The following is a 20,413-nucleotide window of genomic DNA, read 5'->3' as shown; positions in this document are numbered from 1 at the left end:
CTGCCTCAGCCTCCCAGGGAGCTAGGATTATAGGCATACGCCACCATGCCCGGCTAATTTTGAATCTTTTTTTTTTAGTAGAGATGGGGTTTCACCATGTTGGTCAGTCTGGTCTCGAACTCCTGACCTCAGGTGATCCACCCACTTCGGCCTCCCAAAGTGCTGGGATTACAGTATTTTTTCTTTTTTTGAGATGGAGTCTCTCTCTGTCATGCAGGCTGGAGTGCAGTGGCTTGATCTCGGCTCACTGCAATCTCCACCTCCTGGGTTCAAGCGATTCTCGTGCCTCAGCCTCCCAACCAGCTGGGACTGCAGGTGTGCACCACCACACCTGGCTAAGTTTTGTACTTTACGTAGAGACAGAGTTTCACCATGTTGGCCAGGCTGGTTTTGAGCTTCTGACCTCAGGTGATCTAACAGCCTTGGCCTCCCAAAATCCTAGGAGTACAGGCATGAGCCATAAACCCCAACCTATATTATACATTCTAAAGCTATTTTATACACATAAATTCAATATAATCAGCTTTAAATCATTTTGGAATATTGTGCTCACAGAAAATTCAGTTATATACCCTATTCACATGTATTTACATTACCTCTTCCAAACAGTCCTAACACACACTTCATTGTAGCTGTAAAGATAACTTTAGCCTTACTGGTAATATTTTAAAATTCTTATCAAGGAAATAGTATTCATGTATGAATTGCCTAACTAAAAATTCTATTGTATTTGCTGTGAGCCTAAAATTGTTCTGAAAAATAGACTATTAAAAAATCTATTACAAGTGATTAGAAAATATGTATGAATTACAATGAGTTTTGCTTTTAATAGAACCTAATGATTTCACGTTGTTAATACCTGGATCAATGTAATATCTATGAATAGACTACTTATTTATATTTTGCCTTCTTTCCATATAGATAAGCATCATTATTCATATTTACTAAACTGATGTTTGCATTATATTAATTCATTTTTTAGCATTTTTGTAGCATCACTTCCCTATTCAAGATTAGTTCTTCTTCTGTAACAAAATCACCGCAAATTTCATCACCTCAGGACAATAGGAATCGGATTAGTACCTTGTCTTCTCGGAGTTCAGCATCTGATTTAGACTCTGTCATTCAAGAACATAATGAATATTATCAGTATTTAGGATTAGGAGAGACAGTGCAGGAAGACAAAACCACCACTTTGAATGACAACTCTTCCATTATGGAACTAAAAGAAATCTCAGGTTTTTTACCACCTGTGACTTCATACAATCAGACCAGCTACTGGAAAGACTCTAGTTGTAAACCTAATATAGTGCAGAATACTCCTTTTCTAATTAATATAGAATCAAGGAGACCGGCTTATAACTCCTTTCTAAACCACAGTGATTCAGAGTCAGATGTCTTTTCTTTGGGTCTAACACAAATGAACTGTGAAACTATAAAATCACCAAGTGACGCTCAGAAGAGAGTGTCAATTGTCCCCCATTTTATAAATTCTCAGAAAAGGAGAACACATGAAGCAAAAGATTTCATAAGTAAAGAAGTATCTGACCCTATCTTTTCACTAGAGGGCTCTCATTCTCCTCTTCATTGGAACTTAAAGAAAAATATATGGGAACAAGAGAATCTCCCGTTCAACTTACAATATGGTGCAGAGCAGACTACATGTAACAAATTGTACTCTCAGAAAGGTAATTTATTCACTGATCAGCAAAAATGTCTATCAGATGAGTTTGAAGGCCTCACATGTGAAAGTTCGAATGATGAGACTTTCTGGAGAGAATTACCATCTGTCCCCAGTTTGGATTTATTTTGTGCTTCTGATTCTAATGCAAATCAAAAAGAATTCAACAGCCTTTATTTCTACCAAAGAGCTGGAAAAAGTTTAGGACAGAAAAGGCATCCTGAATCTTCATTTAACTCAGGAGACAAGGAATCATTAACAGGTAACACTATCCAATAGTTGATAAAACTACTCTCAAATTTAATTTTAAAAGAGAAAACCATCTCCAAATTTAACCTTTTTTTTTTTTGTTTTAATTACTACACTTAAAAAACTTCTCTAATAACTGTTGGGTAAAAGAGAAAATCTAAACTCTAAAATAAATGCAAAGAAAATATACTGTGTTAAATTCTTATAGCCTTAAGTGAACTAAGCATTCAACTTAAGAAGTTAAAAATAAAAGCAGTGCAACTGTAAGTAAAGCAGGAGACTAAAATCAACAAAGATTAAACAGAGGAATCAGTGAATTAGAAAATTAACCTCTTTGTGGGGTAGGTATATTTAATTGACTAACATTTATTAAAAGAGCCTAATTAAGTGCCAGTCTGTATTCTAAGTCCTTTATTGGATTATTTACTTTAATTCTAACAATTCTATTAAATAGGCACTATTATTAGCTCCATTCTGGTGGATGTTTTTGAGTTGTCTGAACATTTAAGCATATCAAAATTTTAAAAGAACAATTTAATTTTCTTATTTCTAGTGATTCTAGCTTTTCTTTCAGTGTCATTTCGTATTGCATTGGCCCAAGCATCTAAAACAAAATATTAAGTTCTAACGGCCATACAAAGGTGGCCTTCCCCAGGATAGGAGAAAAAGGGGAGGGCAGAGGGAAGCTGAAGTTTCAAACTTCTTTTTTTCATAGGTTTTTTTGTGAGGCCTGAGAGGGGCCAGGAAAATCTTGTATTCTTTGTTTTGTTTTAAAAAGACCTCCCAGATTGTATAAGCTCCAGGACTTGTACTACTTGGATTTGCTGTAGTTTAATAGTCACAACTTGTTTTGTTCCTCACTTTAATGGGAAGTATTCTGTGTTTAGTTGTGTAAAAACTTCTGTGAAAAATAGATGCTAAATTTTATCCAAACTCATTTTAGTACATATTGGGAAAAATCAAATGTGTTTTCTCTATTGACCTATTCATGTCAAAGATTATATTCATAGGTTTACTAGTATTGAATTATCTTTGCGATTTCTGTGATAAACATAACTGGTTTTTGAGGGATGATTCTTTTTTTAATTTTTATATTTTTGTTTTATTTAATATTTCATGCTACCTTGTCCAAGAGATTTTTTTTTTTGTAAGACAGGGTCTCCCTCTGTGGCCCAGGCTGGAGTGCAGTGGCATGATCGGCTCACTGCCACCCCCACCTTTCGGGCTCAAGCGATCCTCCCATCTTAGCCTCCCAAGTAGCTGGGATTACAGGCACACACCACCATGCCTGGCTAATTTGTTGCAATTTTTGGTAGAGACAGGGTTTTGTTATGTTGTCCAGGCTGGTCTCGAACTCCTGGGCTTAAGTGATCTACCCGCCTTGGTCTCCCACAGTGCTGGGATTACAGGAGTGAGCCACTGGGCCCGGCCTTAGAGATTCTTTTTACACGCTGTTAAATACGGTAGCTAATATTTATTTATGATTTTCATGTCCACATTCATGATATTAGATTGTGTTCTTTATTTGTGCCTTATCACATTTTGACATAAAGGTTATGCTAACTTCATAAACTCGATGAAAATTTCATATTTTTCTACTCTGAAACAAAATATGCATTTGAATTACTATATGTTCTTGAACACAGGGCACTCCAGTATATAATCTCCCATTTTTCAATGAGAAGACCCAGAAGTCATTTTTAAATAAATTCTAACATTAAATGTTAGAAAAAGCTTAAAGCTTATAGGTATATGACTAGAATAGTCAAACATCTACCTATATTTTAATTCATTAATTTAGTTATATATTTTTAAATCACATACTCTATAAAATAATGTCAATTTAGAAACATTAATTTCTTCCAGTTTCCAAGTTATTTCCATGAAATAATTTTATTCAAACATTTCACATGACTCTTTGATACATCTACATTCAATATGACAAATTTTATTTAACTGGTTTTCCATAGTACATCATTACCTCCAAATACATTGTTTAAGATACAACACTTTTTGAATTAATATTGGCACAGCCCTGGAAAATTTATCCAAAGCCATTAGCATAACCCATAACCTCAAGATAATTTTCCATTTGTCCTGAAGTGTATATATGGGATCTCCATGATATAATTGCTTACTACATTGCTTTATTTTTATTTTTTGTCATGTCTGTTTAACAAAATACATTGCTTTTAAAACATTATTATTATTATTATTATCATTATCATTATTATTATTATTGACAGAGTCTTGCTGTGTCACCCAGGCTGAATCATCCTTCCTCAACCTCTTGAGTAGCTGGGACGAAAGGCACGCACCATCACACCCAGCTAATTTTTGTATTTTTTGTAAAGGCAAGGTCTTGCCATGTTGCCCAGTCTGGTCTCAAACTCTTGGGCTCAAGCAATCTGCCTGCCTCAGCCTTCCAAAGTGCTGGGATTACAGGTGTGAACTACTGCACCCCACCCTGCCTTTTGAACTTTTAAATAATGGTACCCTAACTCTTGCAATTATGAGATTATATCCCCAGGGATAATTATTAAAACTGTTTCATAATTTTTAGTTTTCCATTTCACTGATTTCATAATCAGCCTCTGTAAGTATCCAAATCTGGGATTTTTCACGTAAATGTATCATGTATAAAAAAGCCATATAAGCTGAGTTCTTACATGATCACCACCTATCATTCATCAGGGCTTAGAATAAATTTCACATTACAGCTATGGGTCAAGGATCAAGCTCATGAGGGAAAACTTAAAAGCAAGAGTATTAAAAATGGCATATTAAAGACTCTGGAATGGCAGCTGAATATGAGCTACTAATACTATTTTTAAATATGGTATTCTAATTTTTATTTTTTCCTTATTGATCTATTATAAATTTTTTCTTTCAGCCAAGAGTGGGGTTTTTCTCATGTTGGGATTTTTTGAACTTTTGTTATTTCTGACAACTGCATTGTTGTCAGTTTATTATTTACTCCTTCCATTTATTAATGAAATGGAATTAATGAATTTATTAATGATGATTCCTTATCCAACTTGGCAAGGATGTAGTGAATTTTGCTTATAATGTCCAAAATGCTGGTAATCTCTTCAAAACTGCTTTCATCTGTGAATGTACTTGGGACACTTTGTATTGGTTAACTGGAAATTTGTGTGTGCTTTATAATTGAATATGTGGATACTAACATAGGAATAATAATATATGGATAATAAATTGGAGTTATTAAATAGGTGCAAAATATACATTCATTTCATGAGAAAGCTTCCTGGCAGCTATAGAAAAAGAAATTTAAGCATTTTTAGAAATTTTAGAATTGGCTGTGAGAGATTGATATCCAGAAAAAAACATTGTTTCTATCACATTGGTAGCTTAAAATCAGCCATGGTGGGGGTCTTCATATCAGAAAAATTGGCAGATGCTACAAATCAGGCCTTTCCTTGTTTCCCCCACACCACCCCGAGAGCTGGTTGTTAAACATTTACCAGCATGCTACTGGTAGTCCAGGTTCTCCCACAGCTTTACAGCGAAGGACCAAGGTCCTGTCATCATTAATATTCCCTGTATTTCATCTACTTGTTTACTTAAGGATTCTTTAGCTCCTCAATTGGAGTTAAAGATTTGTTTTCCAGACATGCCTTTAAAGACATGAATTTACAGATAGATTCCTAAACACATAACCTCTCCCTGAAAAGAAATATGTCCCTAGTGAAAATGGTATTCCCTAGAGGGTATATGTTCATGAGAAGAAAATTAGCCCAAGTGAAAAAAAGCCACAGTCAGGAATACAAGGGCAAACCAGGAAAAAAAAAAAAAAAAAAAAAAAAAAAAAAAGAAGAAGAAGAAGAATTAAAAAAAAAAAAAACAACTGACAGAATTGTATACACTCTCACCACAAAAATGGATACAAGGTACACGGAGACCAGGCAGTATGTCTTTGTTTCAGGTTCGAAGTCTGTCAAAATGAGCCTCTAATTTATATCCTAATTAATGAGGACTTACTGGAAACTTTCAGGAATTAGGAAGCCCTGCCTGACTTGCTTCCCCAACCATTTTGGATTGTTTTTACTTAAAAATGTTAAAATTAGAAGAGAACTTAGAGATTGCGTATTATAACTTTTCATTTCACAGAAGAGAAAATTGAAATCCAGGGAGATTTAACTACTTGTACAAAGCATGAGCATAAAAATATATGCATTTATCACTAATTTTTAATACCGGGCCATTAGATTCAGAGGCATTTACGTTAAAAACACACTTTTTAATAGTTATTATTTTATCCCAGTTGGGAAATTTTGACACTCTGTAGATAGATGATGAAGACACAAAATCCATTTGAATAGTGAGGAAAACATACCTATACTTCAGCTGGGCGTGTTGGCTCACGCCTGTAATCCCAGCACTCTGAATGGCCGAGGCAGGTGGATCACCTGAGGTCAGGAGTTTGAGACTAGCCTGCCCAACATGGCAAAACGTGTCTCTACTAAAAATACAAAAAATTAGCCAGGCGTGGTTGCAGGTGCCTGGAATCCCAGCTACTCGGGAGGCTGAGGCAGGAGAATCGCTTGAACTCAGGAGGCAGAGGTTGCAGTGAGCCAAGATTGTGCCACTACATTCCAGCCTGGGTGACAAGGGCAAAATTCTGTCTCAAAAAAAAAAAAAAAAAAGGAAAAGAAAAAAACCTATACTTTACTATTGTAAGCAATAAAATGGTTTTCCTTTTTCTACTTTTAACAGGTTTTATGTACTCACAAGTACCACAATTCAAAAAACGACGTCTAGCCTATGAAAAAGTCCCGGGTAGAGTTGATGGGCAGACTCGGCTGAGGTTTTTTTGAAGGAGGAGAAGAGCAATGTTACATGCAATATTCTACTGTTTTTGATGCTAATCCACTAGCAAAATTATTTAGATTTGCTCATACACTAAAGAAAATGCGATTGTTCCCACATGTCTCAGTGTTTCTGTATTAAATATTCATAATATGTATTCTGCCCTATGGTTTGTATCTTTGTAAGTTAAATATTCTAATTTATCAATTAGTAGAATAATTATCATAAGATCCAAAATGTCTTCCAGACACCCCTACACACAAGCCATTTAAATGAGTCTCCATCACAGCCTGACCCTTTGAGTCAGGAAGTGAAGATCACCACAGTTAACCCTCCCACATCAAGAAAGTTAAAACCTAGGACAAAATTGAAGTTAGAAAACTTCCAACTTAAAGTATTGTTTTCTGTAAACACAATTTAAGAACAAATGACTAAGATGAAGTATTTGCCACCCAGATAATAGGAAAAAAAGTTCACATTCCTCATATTTAAAGAATTCCTACAAACTGATAGAAAGAAGACAACCTGATAGAAGAATGGGCAAAATATATGAATAGATATTTCCTCAGGAAAAAAAAAAACATTGTCAATAAACATTTGAAACACAATGAAGTTTCATTACTTATTAGACAAATGCAAATTAAAACAATGTTACTGTTTTTTCACCTATCAGTTGCCAAAATTTTTGAAAATTCATACTATCCAATATCTACATATTGAAGAAAAGAACACTTTCCTATATTGTTTGTACAGCTTCTTTAGCGCAATTTGTGTAAACCCACTAAGATGAAAAATGCTCCTATCTTTTGACTCAACAACCACATTTCCAGGAATCTGTCTTAAAGAAATATCCAATTACACAATGAAATATCATATAATTTGTAATAGTTAAAAATTACAGACAATAAAAATGCTATCAGTAGGGGAACAGACCAACAACTTAGACTATAGAATACCATGAAACCATTAGAAGAAATTAAGTCTGTGAGCTCTGACAAGGCAGGATGTCCATAATATAAAGTAAAAAAAAAAAAAAAAGAGGGGAAAACAATATATAAAATACTATATGTTGCACAACTCCATTTCTGTTTTCTAAAAACAGACCTTTGAAAATTCAAAAATTTTCCAAAATGATCACTGTATCAGGGAATAATGTGGGCATAAGATGAATTTCACATTCTGGTATGCAATTTTGTTCACAAGAAACACTAGGTGAACTCAAAAATGATACCCAACTGAAATAAGCTGGATAGGAATACAGAAAACACACACACACCACACTTCACAGGGTCATTGAGCCACACAATGTAGCTAATGCCACATTCGGTGTCTCAACTTTCTGGCTAGATAGCCCACCTGCTACCACCTCACAGTAACTCGCCAGTTGCAACTTGGCTAAGCAGCTTCCTACCTTCCCCTTTCTTTAATTGTTCCCCACTTTCCTCTCAGGTCTCTGCCATTTTTCTCTATTTATTCTCCCACTCTTTTTCTATCTCTCTTTTGTTCTTTTCCTTGAGCAAAAAGGGTACCAACCATGGTTGCTAGGCAGGGCTGGCCAGTGGGGCAGTGGGGCCTACAGGCTCAAGAGCAAACTTTGAGTATTTTTTAAGGTAAGGAGCTAAATGTATTATAGTATTTGTGTATTCCTTAATCATTTAACATGTTTAAAAGTGTGCTATCATTTTCTTTAGATTTCTGTCTTTTTTTACTGTTACTGGCAAAATTTTTAAATATTAAGCCCCAACTCCATTTTCCCACAGGCCCTGTGGTGGTTATTGTGTGATTTTATATAGCTTGGTGATTTTTAGGAATGCCTGTGTCATATTATAGCAGCACTACTAGATACATATTCTTCTTAGCAGCTGCTTAATATAATCTGCCATGATATATTTAATCATTCTCTCACTAATGAACATTTAGGCTGACTCCAACTTTGTCATGAAAAATATATGGACAGACACATTCTCAAACTTTTAACAGTGGGAGATAGAGTAATAAATACAAAGGTTGTCATTCTGTATACATTTGGATATATTTTGAAGGTACAGCTGAGGAATCAGGGATAGCACCAAGGTTTGTGACCTAAGAAGAATGACGTTGTCATTTATTGCAATGGGGAAGATTATGACAAAGGTATACTTTACAGAGCTTGGGAGCTCAGTTTTTGGGCAAGTTAAATTTGAAATACCTACTAGACTTCCAAGTGGAGATACTAAGTAGGTATTTGTATTATGTAAGTCTCAAGTTCAATAGAAAATATAAATCTGGAAAGTATAAATTTGGGAGTCATCAAAGTATAGATGATGTTTAAAGCTATAAAAATAGATGAGATTACCAAAGTAGTGAATATAGATAGAAAATAGAAAAATTTCAACCACCAAGCCATGGGACCACATTCGACAGAAATAGAGGAAAATAGAAAGGAGATTGAGAAGAAGCGATCGGTGATGGAGGAGAAAAACCAGATTTCCTGAAAGCCAAATGAAGATGTTTCCACAAGGAGAGAGTAATTGGTTGTGTCAACTGCTATTGACAAATCAAATGAGAGGAGGAAAGAGAACCATCGGATTTACCAGTGTGGAGCTCTTTGGTGATCTTGATAGGAGCAGTGTTCGGAGCAATGGTGGGGCAAAAGCTTGATTATAATAGATTCCAGAAAGCACAGGAAAGGAAAACAGGAGATGGGGAGTTTAGACAACTCTTTCTGAAACTTTTGCTGTATAGATGAGAGATGGGGTATTGGCTAGAGGAAGAAGTCAAGAGAAGGTAGTTTTAACAGAAAAATCTCACAGTGTTTGTAAATAAATGGATGGGATGGAATGCTCCAGTACAGGAGCAAATGCTAATGGAGACAGAGACATAGATTTGCTGGACAGAAGTCCCTGGGAAGATGAAAAGACATGGGATATAGTGCAGAAAAGGAGGGAGTTGGTCTTGGCTAAGACCATAGAGAGTTGGTCCACAGACATAAGAAGAACCATTGAGATTACAGGCAGAGATACAGATAGATGTGGTGGGAGATTATGGTCATTCTGTTCTGATTGCTTCTATTTTTTTCTCTTAACTTTTCTGTTTCTTTGATCAGAAAAGCAGAACCACTGAGTATTACAGAATAAAGGGTTTATTATAAGGATTAGGCCTTGTACAAATGTGGGAACTGCTTTAAAAGTTATGTAAGACAGTTGCCTTTGCATCTGGTGTTGGGCCTGAAGTCACTTCAGGTCAGCCAAGCTCATTGTCAGGAGAGTTGGAAGCAAAATGGGGAAGATAAACTGGAACTTGCCAGGACAAATTAGAATCACTTTCAACCTCAGTGATATGAAAGCGAGGAAGCTGAGAGTGAAGAAGGAGACGGTGTTGGAGATTTGAGAAGAAATAATTTATGAAACAGTCACCTAGAAGAGTGAGAGAGTGAAGGGAATGGGGAACTATAGTGTATGTTCGCCAGAAAATATAAAGATCCTCTTAAATTAGTGATCATGACTCTGAAGTGAGAGCATTAAATAGGTCACAAATGGAGGAGGGGTGCTCAGTAGAAAGGAGGAAAACAAAGACAGAGAATTGCATTTAAAGGGCTGCAGCGCCGGCGCGGTGGCTCACGCCTGTGATCCCAGCACTTTGGGATGCCGAGGCGGGTGGATCACGAGGTCAGGAGATCGAGACCATCCTGGCTGACACGGTGAAACCCCGTCTCTGCTAAATATACAAAAAATTAGCCGGGGCATGGTGGCGGATGCCTGTAGTCCCAGCTACTCGGGAGGCTGAGGCAGGAGAATGGCGTGAACCCGGAGAGGCGGAGCTTGCAGTGAGCTGGGATCGTGCCACTGCACTCCAGCCTGGGCGGCAGAGCCAGACTCATCTCAAAAAAAAAAAAAAAAAAAAAAAAAGGGCTGCGGCTTAGTCAATACTGTGTAAGGAAGCAAAAGTGAGAGTGGGGCAAGGGAGCTGACAAAGTATGCAAGGCAGTGACCATAATAATGATAATGTTACGATGTTAACATTGTAAATGGGACACAAAGTACATTTTATTATAAATTGAGCTGTGCATACAACCTCTATATAGAGCTTTCTCTAAACCATGTTCAAAACTCTGAGGCTAAACCTGAAGTCCACATGCAGTCTCCCTTCCTTCCTTCCCTCAACAATGGCCTTTCCCTTGACATTTAAATGTACTGAAGCTTCTGAAGGAAGCTTTTCTAGACTTCATATCCTCTCCAACTACTCCTGCTCTGTTCTCTTTCACAGCTGAACTTCTCAAGATGATATATATCAGAAGTCTTTAGACTGAGGTACACCTACCAGTAGAGCATATTACAAAGACACTTCAAGGAGTGAGTACACAGGCACCAACAGTTGTAAAAGAGTAAATTTCCAGTGCTTCAATTTCCACAGGCACTCTTTCCCAAGCCAGAGAACACACCTGAGACCTACACATCACAATGGTTCTCTTTTTTTCCATCCTCCACTTTTACAATTGTCCTTCCACTTTGTAAAATAAATATATATCTGTCACCCATCCTGAATCTTACTAAGGTCCAAGACCTAATATCTAAATACTACCAGAGCAGTAAATAAAGGAACAATTTGAAATATTGGGATCAGCAAAATCTCCTTTAATTAAACCACCATAACATCCCATTCTTCTCACTAACAGATGCATTTCCATTACATTTACTTTTTAAAATTTAAATAAAGTTTTTTTTTTTTGAGATGGAATTTTGCTCTGTCACCCAGGCTGGAATGCAGTGGTGTGATCTCGGCTCACTGCAACCTCTGCCTCCTGGGTTCAAGCAATTCTCCTGTCACAGCCTCCTGAGTAGTTGGGACTACAGGCACAAGCCACCATGCCTGGCTGTTTTTTTGTATTTTTAGTAGAGACAGGGTTCCACGAGATTGGTCAGGCTGGTCTCGAACTCCTGACCTCAGGTGATCCACCCACCTCGGCCTCCCAAAGTGCTGGAATTACAGGCGTGAGCCACCATGCTCAGCCAAAATTTAAATAAACTTTCAATTTTAGAGTAAATTAACAGAAAATTTACAAAAATAGTATAAAGAGTTCCCAAATATAAAACACCACACTTCTCCTATTATTAATATCTTACATTGCTATTACTATGGTACATTGGTCACAACTAATGAACCAATATTGATACATTATTATTAACTAAAGTCCATCCTTTATTCAGAACTCATTAGTTTTTCTTTAATGTCCTATTTATGTTATAGGATCTCCTGTAGGGATATATCCTTATATAGGATATATATACCCTCATGTAGGATATATCATTAGATTTAGCCATCATGTCTCCTTAAGCTCCTCTTAGCTGTGACAGTTTCTCAAACTTGCCTTTTTTTTATGACCTTGAAGTTTTGAGGAATACTGGTCAGGTATGTTATAGAATATTGCTCAATTTGGATTTGTCTGATGTTTTTCTCGTGATTAGACTTGGGTTATGCGCTTTGAGGAGGAAAACTACAGAGTTAAAGTTTCATTCTCAATACATAGTACCAAAGGTACATGTTATCAACATGACTTACCACTCATTATGTTAAATTTGATCACCTAGATAGGGTACCATTTGACAGGTTTCCTATTAAAAAGTTACTTCCTACCCTTTTCCATATTGTACTTTTTGGAAATAAGTTGCTAAAGTGTAGTCCACACTTAAGGGGTAGGGATTTATATTCCACCTCCTTGAGGAAAGGGTATCTATATAAATTATTTGGAAGCTTTCTGTACAGGAGATTTATCTCTTCTCTCCCAATTTATTTACTTATTCAATTATTTATTTATATAGTACTTACTCATAGATATTTATGTATACTAAGGGTTTGCTATGGTTTGAACATGTTCCCCAATAGGCAAATGTTGAGAACTTAATTCCCAATGCAACAGTTTTGAGAGGAAGGATCTTTAAGAGCTTATTAAACCCTGCCTTCGTGAATGAATTAGTGGTATTATTGCAGGAGTTAGTTAGTTAGTACCATAGGAGTGAGTTCCTGATAAAAAAGATGAGTTGAGCCCCCTTTCTTTATTGCCCTATTGCACTCTCTTGCCCTTTTGTCTCCTCTGTGGGATGACACAGCAAGAGGGTCCTTGCCAGATGCTCATGCCATGCTTTTGGACTTCCCAGCCTCCAGAACAGTGAGCCAGATAAATTTCTCTTCATTATAAATTATCCAGTCTGTAGTATTCTGTTATACCACATAAAATGGACTAAGACAGGTTTATAATTCAATATGACATTTAAAAAATATTATTGGCCAGGTGTGGTGGCTCATGCCTATAATCCCAGCACTTTGGGAGGGAAAGGAAGGTGAATCACTTAAGGTCAGGGGTTCCAGACCAGCCTGGCCAACATGGTGAAACCGTATCTCTATTAAAAATACAAAAATTAGCCAGGTGTGGTGGCATACCCCTGTAATCCCAGCTACTTGGGAGGCTGAGACACGAGAATCTCTTGAACCCAGGAGGCAGAGGTTGTAGTGAGCCAAGATCGTGCCATTGAACTCCAGCCTGGGCAACAGAGTGAGACTCTGCCTCAAAAAAAAAAAAAAAAGTTCAAATTATTCTAGGTTTAGCTAATAGGAGCTCTTTCAGTTTGCTCCTATGTTCCTTAGATAAATCCCCACCATTTTGTTTTTTGACCACTTCTTTACTTTCTCACATTACAAGATATCAAGACTCATCTAGTATATTCCTTGCCCCAGCTCTAGAATCAGTCATTTCCCCAAGGAGCTCTAGTACCCTTTACTGGAGAATGGTATTAGCCACCAAAATCTGGGCACTGGATATGCTCCTTGCTACTGAAGTGTCCTTGCTCCAAGGCCCTCTAAGCAAACAGAGCTAAAAATAGATGTGTTATAGTCATCTCTGTATATACATATATCTACAAGTTTATCTACATCTATTCATCAGTATCTATATTAAGATAAACATGAGTTCGGCCGGGCGCAGTGGTTTATGCCTGTAATCCCAGCACTTTGGGAGGCTGAGGCAGATGGATCACGAGGTCAGGAGATCGAGACCATCCTGGCCAACATAGTGAAATTCTGTCTCTACTAAAATAAAAAAATTAGCCGGGCATGGTGGCATGTGCCTGTAATCCCAGCTACTCAGGAGGCTGAAGCAGGAGAATCACTTGAACCAGGGAGTCGGAGGTTGCAGCGAGTCAAGATCATGCCATGGCACTCCAGCCTGGCGACAGAGCAAGATTTCGTCTCAAAAAAAGAAAAAAGAAAAAAAGAAAGATAAACATGAGTTCATTCTTACATTTGTATTCTAATCCAGTACCACATGGTTCATTATAGCTTCCCTGCTTGCTTATCTGTAAACCAACCCCCCACTCCAACAGTGAGACACTTAACTCCCACCATCCTCTACCCATTTACTTTTTTGTTCAATCCCAATATATATCTATGGTAGGTTCAGATTTGTTAACCCACACCCCATGAGAAACAACTTCACCAACTAGTATACAAGGCTTATGAACAATCCGTTTGTCTTTAGAGTTCCAGTCGTTTCCAAAGTCAGCCCCCCTTTCTCTACCCTCTTAGTTAACAAATATCATGCATTTGTAATATATATTTTCTTTTCATATTTAATTATCAAAATTTATAGTATATTTATGTGGTTTTGAACACTTGTACTTAAATAAATTGAATTAGCAATTGAGAAAAACCATTTAACTTAGAGTCTTAAGGTCACAAGAAATATTTTTTAATTATTTCAATTTATTTATATTCTATTACAGAGAAGTATGATAGATTGATCAAAAAGGCTTTCAAGCATAAACATTACATTAGGATTTGCATCAATCTGGGTTCAACCAAGAGAGAAACTGCACGGTAATTTAAACAGGCAAAATTTAATATAAAAAAGTATTAAGCTGTGAATGAGAACTCTAAGGGTACCCTAAAGTTGAGGGAGAGCCCAAAAGAAAGACAAACCTGGTCACCTATTTGAAGACCTCTTTGAAGAAGATGTGGTTGTAGCCCACTGGACAACAAAGAAATTTTAGTTTATTTGGGGCCAGAATTGGTTCATAATTGCTGGGAAAACAAGAACAACCCTTTGGGGCATTGGCAAGCCAAGGCTGGTAGGCAGGATAAGGCCTAGAGCACACAATGTTCATGACAAGAGGGCTGTGGGCAAAAAACCTTTTGCACACAGCAGAGCCAGAGTTGATGGAGGTTGGGGACGTAGGGAGAGTTGTGGCACCACTGTAGGCATTGCTGGAACCAGGAAATAAACAGGCTGCCCTCTGTAGAAACCTAACACGCTTCTGTGTACAGCTTGGGCTTGGAAAGCTCTGGGCTTTGGTGCAGAGCAAAGGTCAGTTGACTGGCTTGCTAAATGGCCATCACTGTAGGGCCCCAGCAAGTATGCATGAGGCGCTGAGGAGAGGGTATGAGGAGCAGCAGCCTGGGCTAAGACTCAGAGCCACATTGTCTGAGGCTTCCAGCTACAGCACTACAGCCTTCATGAAGAGCTAGAAAAAGCTGCACTTTGCCTAGCATTGGAGAAAACCACGTGAGACCCAGGAAGACATACCCATTCCTTCCTCCTGGAATATCTCTCCAACACCCTCTATGAACAAATCAGCATTATGCCAATTGGCAAAGAAAAGATATTTAAAGGATCCAGATCCATTTTCACAAAACCAATGAAGTATGACTTTGCAGATGAGGGGCAATAAAAGGGTAATTAAGACAGGATTAAATTTTGTGGGGAAAGTAAATTGGTAGTATGATTTTAGAGAAGAAAAAAGAATCACGTAACATTTCTGACTAAAGGAGAGTATGGTTTGTATATTTTTAAATGGATGACGGTAGTTTCAAATGATGATGGTATTTGTATTCCACTGAATATATTTAAAGGAAGAATGAAATAATTTCATGTTAAAATGCTATAATTTTAATAAAATTATATATTAAATTATATATATATTTAAACTTATGATGATATATATAAACTTATATATTATACATAAACTTATGATAAACATATAGATGCCAACTGTAACATGGAAATACACAGGGCTGACATTATTTCATTTAGGTTGCATATAAGCAAAAATGTTTGAAGATCACAAGTATAATCCACCTTTATTTCCTGACTTCTGAAATTATCACCTATCACTACCATAATTAACCTCTACCTTCTTAGATCGAAAGGACATTTAGACATCACCTTAACTGACCTCTCTTCAGCATTTGATACTATTAATCACTTCTTCCTTTTTGAAACAAGCTTAACTTGACTTAACAGTGCCTGTCCTATTTTCCTCTTTCTACTACCGTTTTACCGTCATGCATGCTTACGACAGGAATACATTCTCAGAAATGCATCATTAGGCGATTTCATCATTGTGTGGACATGATAGAGCATAATTCACAAACCCAGGTGGGCTGGACCACTACACACCTAAGCTGTATGGTATAACTTATTTCTCGTAGGCCACAAACCTGTATAGTACATTACTGTACTGAATATTGAAACACAATGGTATTTGTGTATCTAAACATAAAAGGATACAGAAAAATACTATATGAAATATGGCATACAGTGTAAGAATGCAGCACAAAATACAACATCCGCGTAGGGTTCTAATGGGAACTGCTTGCCCTTCAATTCATTGCTGGTGATAGTGATGCTCACCTCTGAGGTCTTTTTAGGGACTTTACTCCAAGTCCCTAAGCCCAGCCCAAGTCTGGGCCTCACCAAACATCAGCTGTCTCTTCCAATTGTGGATGGGCATAAGATCTTCCTTCCCTTGCCACTGAGACTCAGAATATAACTGGGGAAAAACACCAGGATGTCCCATTTCCTTGCCTCTCACAATAGGAGGCTCCTTATATACCCCCAATAATTAGGCCTGCCCTAAAACAAGGGATCCAACAATTTTAATAAGTGGAGTAGCCTGGGGTGAGCGGGGTGAAGAGTGCAAACTATAGTAATCCAGAATGAGAGCTGAAAAAAAAAAGACATGTATTGAGGCAATTATTGGACTTATTCCTAATTCAAACATAATACCCATAAAGAAAGGGATCAACCTGTGGGTTCATTTTGGATCCATGATCTATATTAAATGGCAAAAAAAGAGAAAGTGTATTTGCAGCATTATCTGGTAATACTAAGAGACCTGCGAAATGAGAAGGTAAAAAATATGTGCATTACATCCTGTAACAATCTAGAATTAAGGGAGCTGTGAGGGGAAGTTTACGCTACTCCTATGGGATGCAATCCTACTGTTACGGGATTTCCAGCCATCCTGTTGATAGAAAGTATTTTGGAACTGTTTGATTTTATAGGTAAATATCATCCCTCAATCGGTTAGGGTAAACTTAACATGATATATGCAATTGTTTTGTTTCCACAGACGACTTATGGTGATATTCCAGTCACCATCTTTTTTAAAAAAATCTTATTTAGAAATGCTGAGACAAGCTTTTTCTAGGTAAATAACTAGATAAATAAAAATTAAAGGAACTTTTAACAAATATCTGTTCGATACAGGATAATAATCCAAACAAATTTTGAACAAAAGGCTTTAGACTGCAATTTTTGGCAGGGACAGAAAGAACACAGTATACCTTACTGAAGAATCGTAGTCATGGCCAGATGTGGTGGCTCACGCCTGTAATCCCAGCACTTTGGGAGGCTGAGGCAGGCAGATCACTCAAGGTCAGGAGTTCGAGACCAGCCTGGCCAACATGGTGAAACCTCATCTCTACTAAAAATAAAAAAGTTAGCCAGGAGTAGAAGTGCACACCTGTAATCCCAGCTACTCAGGAGGTTGAGGCAGAAGGATCACTTGGACCTGTGAGATGGAGGTTGTGGTGAGGTGAGATCATGCCACTGCATTCCAGCAGAATGGTAGTCATCATCAGTCGCACTTGCTTCTCATCAAAGAGAAAAACCATCTCTATGGCAGTTTCTGCGCATATCAACTCCCATGTGAAGATTTTTGCCATAATTTCTCAGAACATCTTAAACTGACCACCATCTATCTACACCCAAAGTGTCAATATAACCAATCCACCATTCTTGTCTGCCCCTGCCACTAAATAGAAACACCTTAACTTAGTAATCAAAAAGCTAGATAAGCGATTCTGTTGTGATGATTTGAGCCTATTTAGTTTTAGCACAACTATGAAGAAAAATGAATTTAATTTGTGGCTCAAGCCTGTAATCCCAGCACTTTGGGAGGCCGAGACGGGCGGATCACGAGGTCAGGAGATCGAGACCATCCTGGCTAACACGGTGAAACCCCGTCTCTACTAAAAACACAAAAACTAGCCGGGCGAGGTGGCGGGCACCTGTAGTCCCAGCTACTCGGGAGGCTGAGGCAGGAGAATGGCATAAACCCGGGAGGCGGAGCTTGCAGTGAGCTGAGATCTGGCCACTGCACTCCAGTCCCAGCGACAGAGCGAGACTCCGCCTCAAAAAAAAAAAAAAAAAAAAAAAATTAAAACGAATTTAATTTGAAGCAGTAGGAAATTAAAAATTAAGCCGTTTGATTTAGATGACAGTTGATGATCATCTGTGAAGCTGTAAATATCAACCACGTTGAACATGGGGAATATTTGGATATAGCCATATACCACATGGTATATGGCTATGATGTCAATTCAACTTCGCTAAGCTGAAGCTACCACTTCTTTAATGTTATATGGTTGACCCTTGAACAAAAAGGGTTTGAATTACCAGGTCCACTCACAGGTGGATTTATTTCAACAACCTGTGAATAGAAAATACAGTATTTTGGCCAGGCGGCGTGGCTCACACCTGTAATCCCAGCACTTTGGGAGGCTGAGGTGGACAGATCACCTGACGTCAGGAGTTCAAGACCAGCCTGGCCAACATTGTGAAACCCCGCATCTACTAAAAAGTACAAAAATTAGAAGGGCATTGTGGTGTGCGCCTGTAATCCCAGCTACTCGGGAGGCTGTGGCAGGAGAATCGCTTGAACCTAGGAGGTGGAGCTTGCAGTGAGCCGAGATTATGCCATTGCACTCCATCCTGGGCAACAAAGAACAAAACTCCATCAAAAAAAAAAAAAAAAAAAAAAAAAAAAAAGGGGGAAGGAAGGAAGGAAGGAGGGAGGGAGGGAGGAAGGAAGGAAGGAAATACAGTATTTGCCAGTTGCAAAACCTACTTATAGGGAGGGCCAACTTTTAGTATACACAGGTTCTGCAGGGCCAACAGCCAGACTTGGTATGAGTGGATTTTTGTAAACTGGAGTGGGGTGGAGGGGCGCGTCCTAAAACCAATCCCCCATGTATATTAAGGGAAGACTGTACTTATTATATCATAGATAGCTTTCTAGGTTGTATTTGTTACAGTAGTACTAGGTGCTGTAACAGAAAAGCCCTGAAACCTCAGTGGCTTAACACTGAGAAATTTATTTCTTGACCACTTGAAATCACTTGCTTAGGGCAAGGAGAGTACTCCACTCTACAGAGTCACAGAGAGAGCCTGTCATCTTCAACATACAGTTGCCAGCCACCCAGGGTATTTACTTCCAAACAGACAGCAAACAAGGGAAGAGCAAAAACATTCCACTGCCCAGAGGCACATGGCCACATCTAACTAGAAAAGAGGCTGCAAATTGTAATCTCTCTAGCAGGGTGCCCAGAAAGAAAAAGAAATAGGATTTGGTGAAGAGCTAGAAAGTCTCTTCTCTACTGCACTCTACCATTCTGGTCCCCAAATAGCCATTTCATTCATCCTCTCACACACAGAATACAATGAGTCCCACCTCAAGAGAGGAAAACCAAAGTTCAGCTAGTCACTGCAGGCAGCTCAAAGGCCAGGATTATGAAGTAATGCTCGTTTTTCCCCATCGGGGCTAGATATGGCTCCTGAAAGTCTAGTGACCTAGAAACTTTTTGGTTATCTATTGTCATTTCCCCCACTCTCACATACCAATATTAAAAACACAAGAGTGGGAGACTCAATGAACTTCCCATGTAGAAGGGGAAAGAATGAGAGACACACGGAAGTCAGTGGTCCGCATTCTGAAATCCAGCCATGCAGACGTGAAGGCCCTCCTCTGGTAGGTCGTCCACCCTTATCCATGGTTTTCCATCCTCACCCCATCCTCAGCTCCTCCCTCTGGAAGTCCTCCCTTATCCATTACTCTCCTTGGACCCCTTCAGAGAGTGTCTTCCTTAGGGACTACAAAGCTTTCTCCACTTACTTTCTGAAATGCAAGTTTAAGGGCCTCGAGTTAAGTTTATTCAACTTCAACAGTTTTAGGGCCACTTTCTCAAATCCCCTCAAAAATTTGATGGGTTCTGATCTATTTGTTTCCAGTTAGTTCCACGTACCGGTAACTACATCCAATGTTCTTGCATAGACATAATCCTCATACTTTATTTCTGTATTTATTTATTTTTGCTTCCTTGTACCATGCCTCTCCAAACCTGAATGACAGTTAAGTTGAAGCCCTGAGGGTTAATCTGATCTCAGACTCCTCAATCTTGTTTGGGATTTACAGAGATTTTGCCAAATTCCTCTCCCAAAGGGTCATAGCACATTACACCCTAATAAGGTATAAAACTGCCCAGTCTCCTTCATCGTCACCAGCAATGGTACACAGCACAGTGGTTTAGGGTGTGGGCTCTAGAGCTGGACTGCTCGACATC

The 20,413-nt window shown here is 38.2% G+C and overlaps 1 protein-coding gene across 3 annotated transcripts in view; it reads left to right on the top strand.

The window, feature by feature from the left end:
* Positions 1 to 6,917, top strand: part of SHOC1 (shortage in chiasmata 1) — a 107,822-nt gene extending 100,905 nt beyond the window's left edge. For all 3 annotated transcript variants that reach the window (XM_010361341.2, XM_010361340.2, XM_010361342.2), the window contains 2 exons: positions 983 to 1,943; positions 6,668 to 6,917. In XM_010361341.2, the coding sequence (XP_010359643.1) occupies positions 983 to 1,943; positions 6,668 to 6,768 (1,062 nt within the window). In that variant the 3' untranslated portion in view covers positions 6,769 to 6,917. The remainder of the gene's footprint in view (positions 1 to 982; positions 1,944 to 6,667) is intronic.
* The last annotated feature ends 13,496 nt before the right edge of the window (positions 6,918 to 20,413 follow it).

The sequence above is a fragment of the Rhinopithecus roxellana genome, chromosome 16 (assembly GCF_007565055.1).
Source record: "Rhinopithecus roxellana isolate Shanxi Qingling chromosome 16, ASM756505v1, whole genome shotgun sequence".
Lineage (NCBI taxonomy): Eukaryota > Metazoa > Chordata > Mammalia > Primates > Cercopithecidae > Rhinopithecus > Rhinopithecus roxellana.
This window is presented reverse-complemented; position numbering and strand designations above follow the sequence as displayed.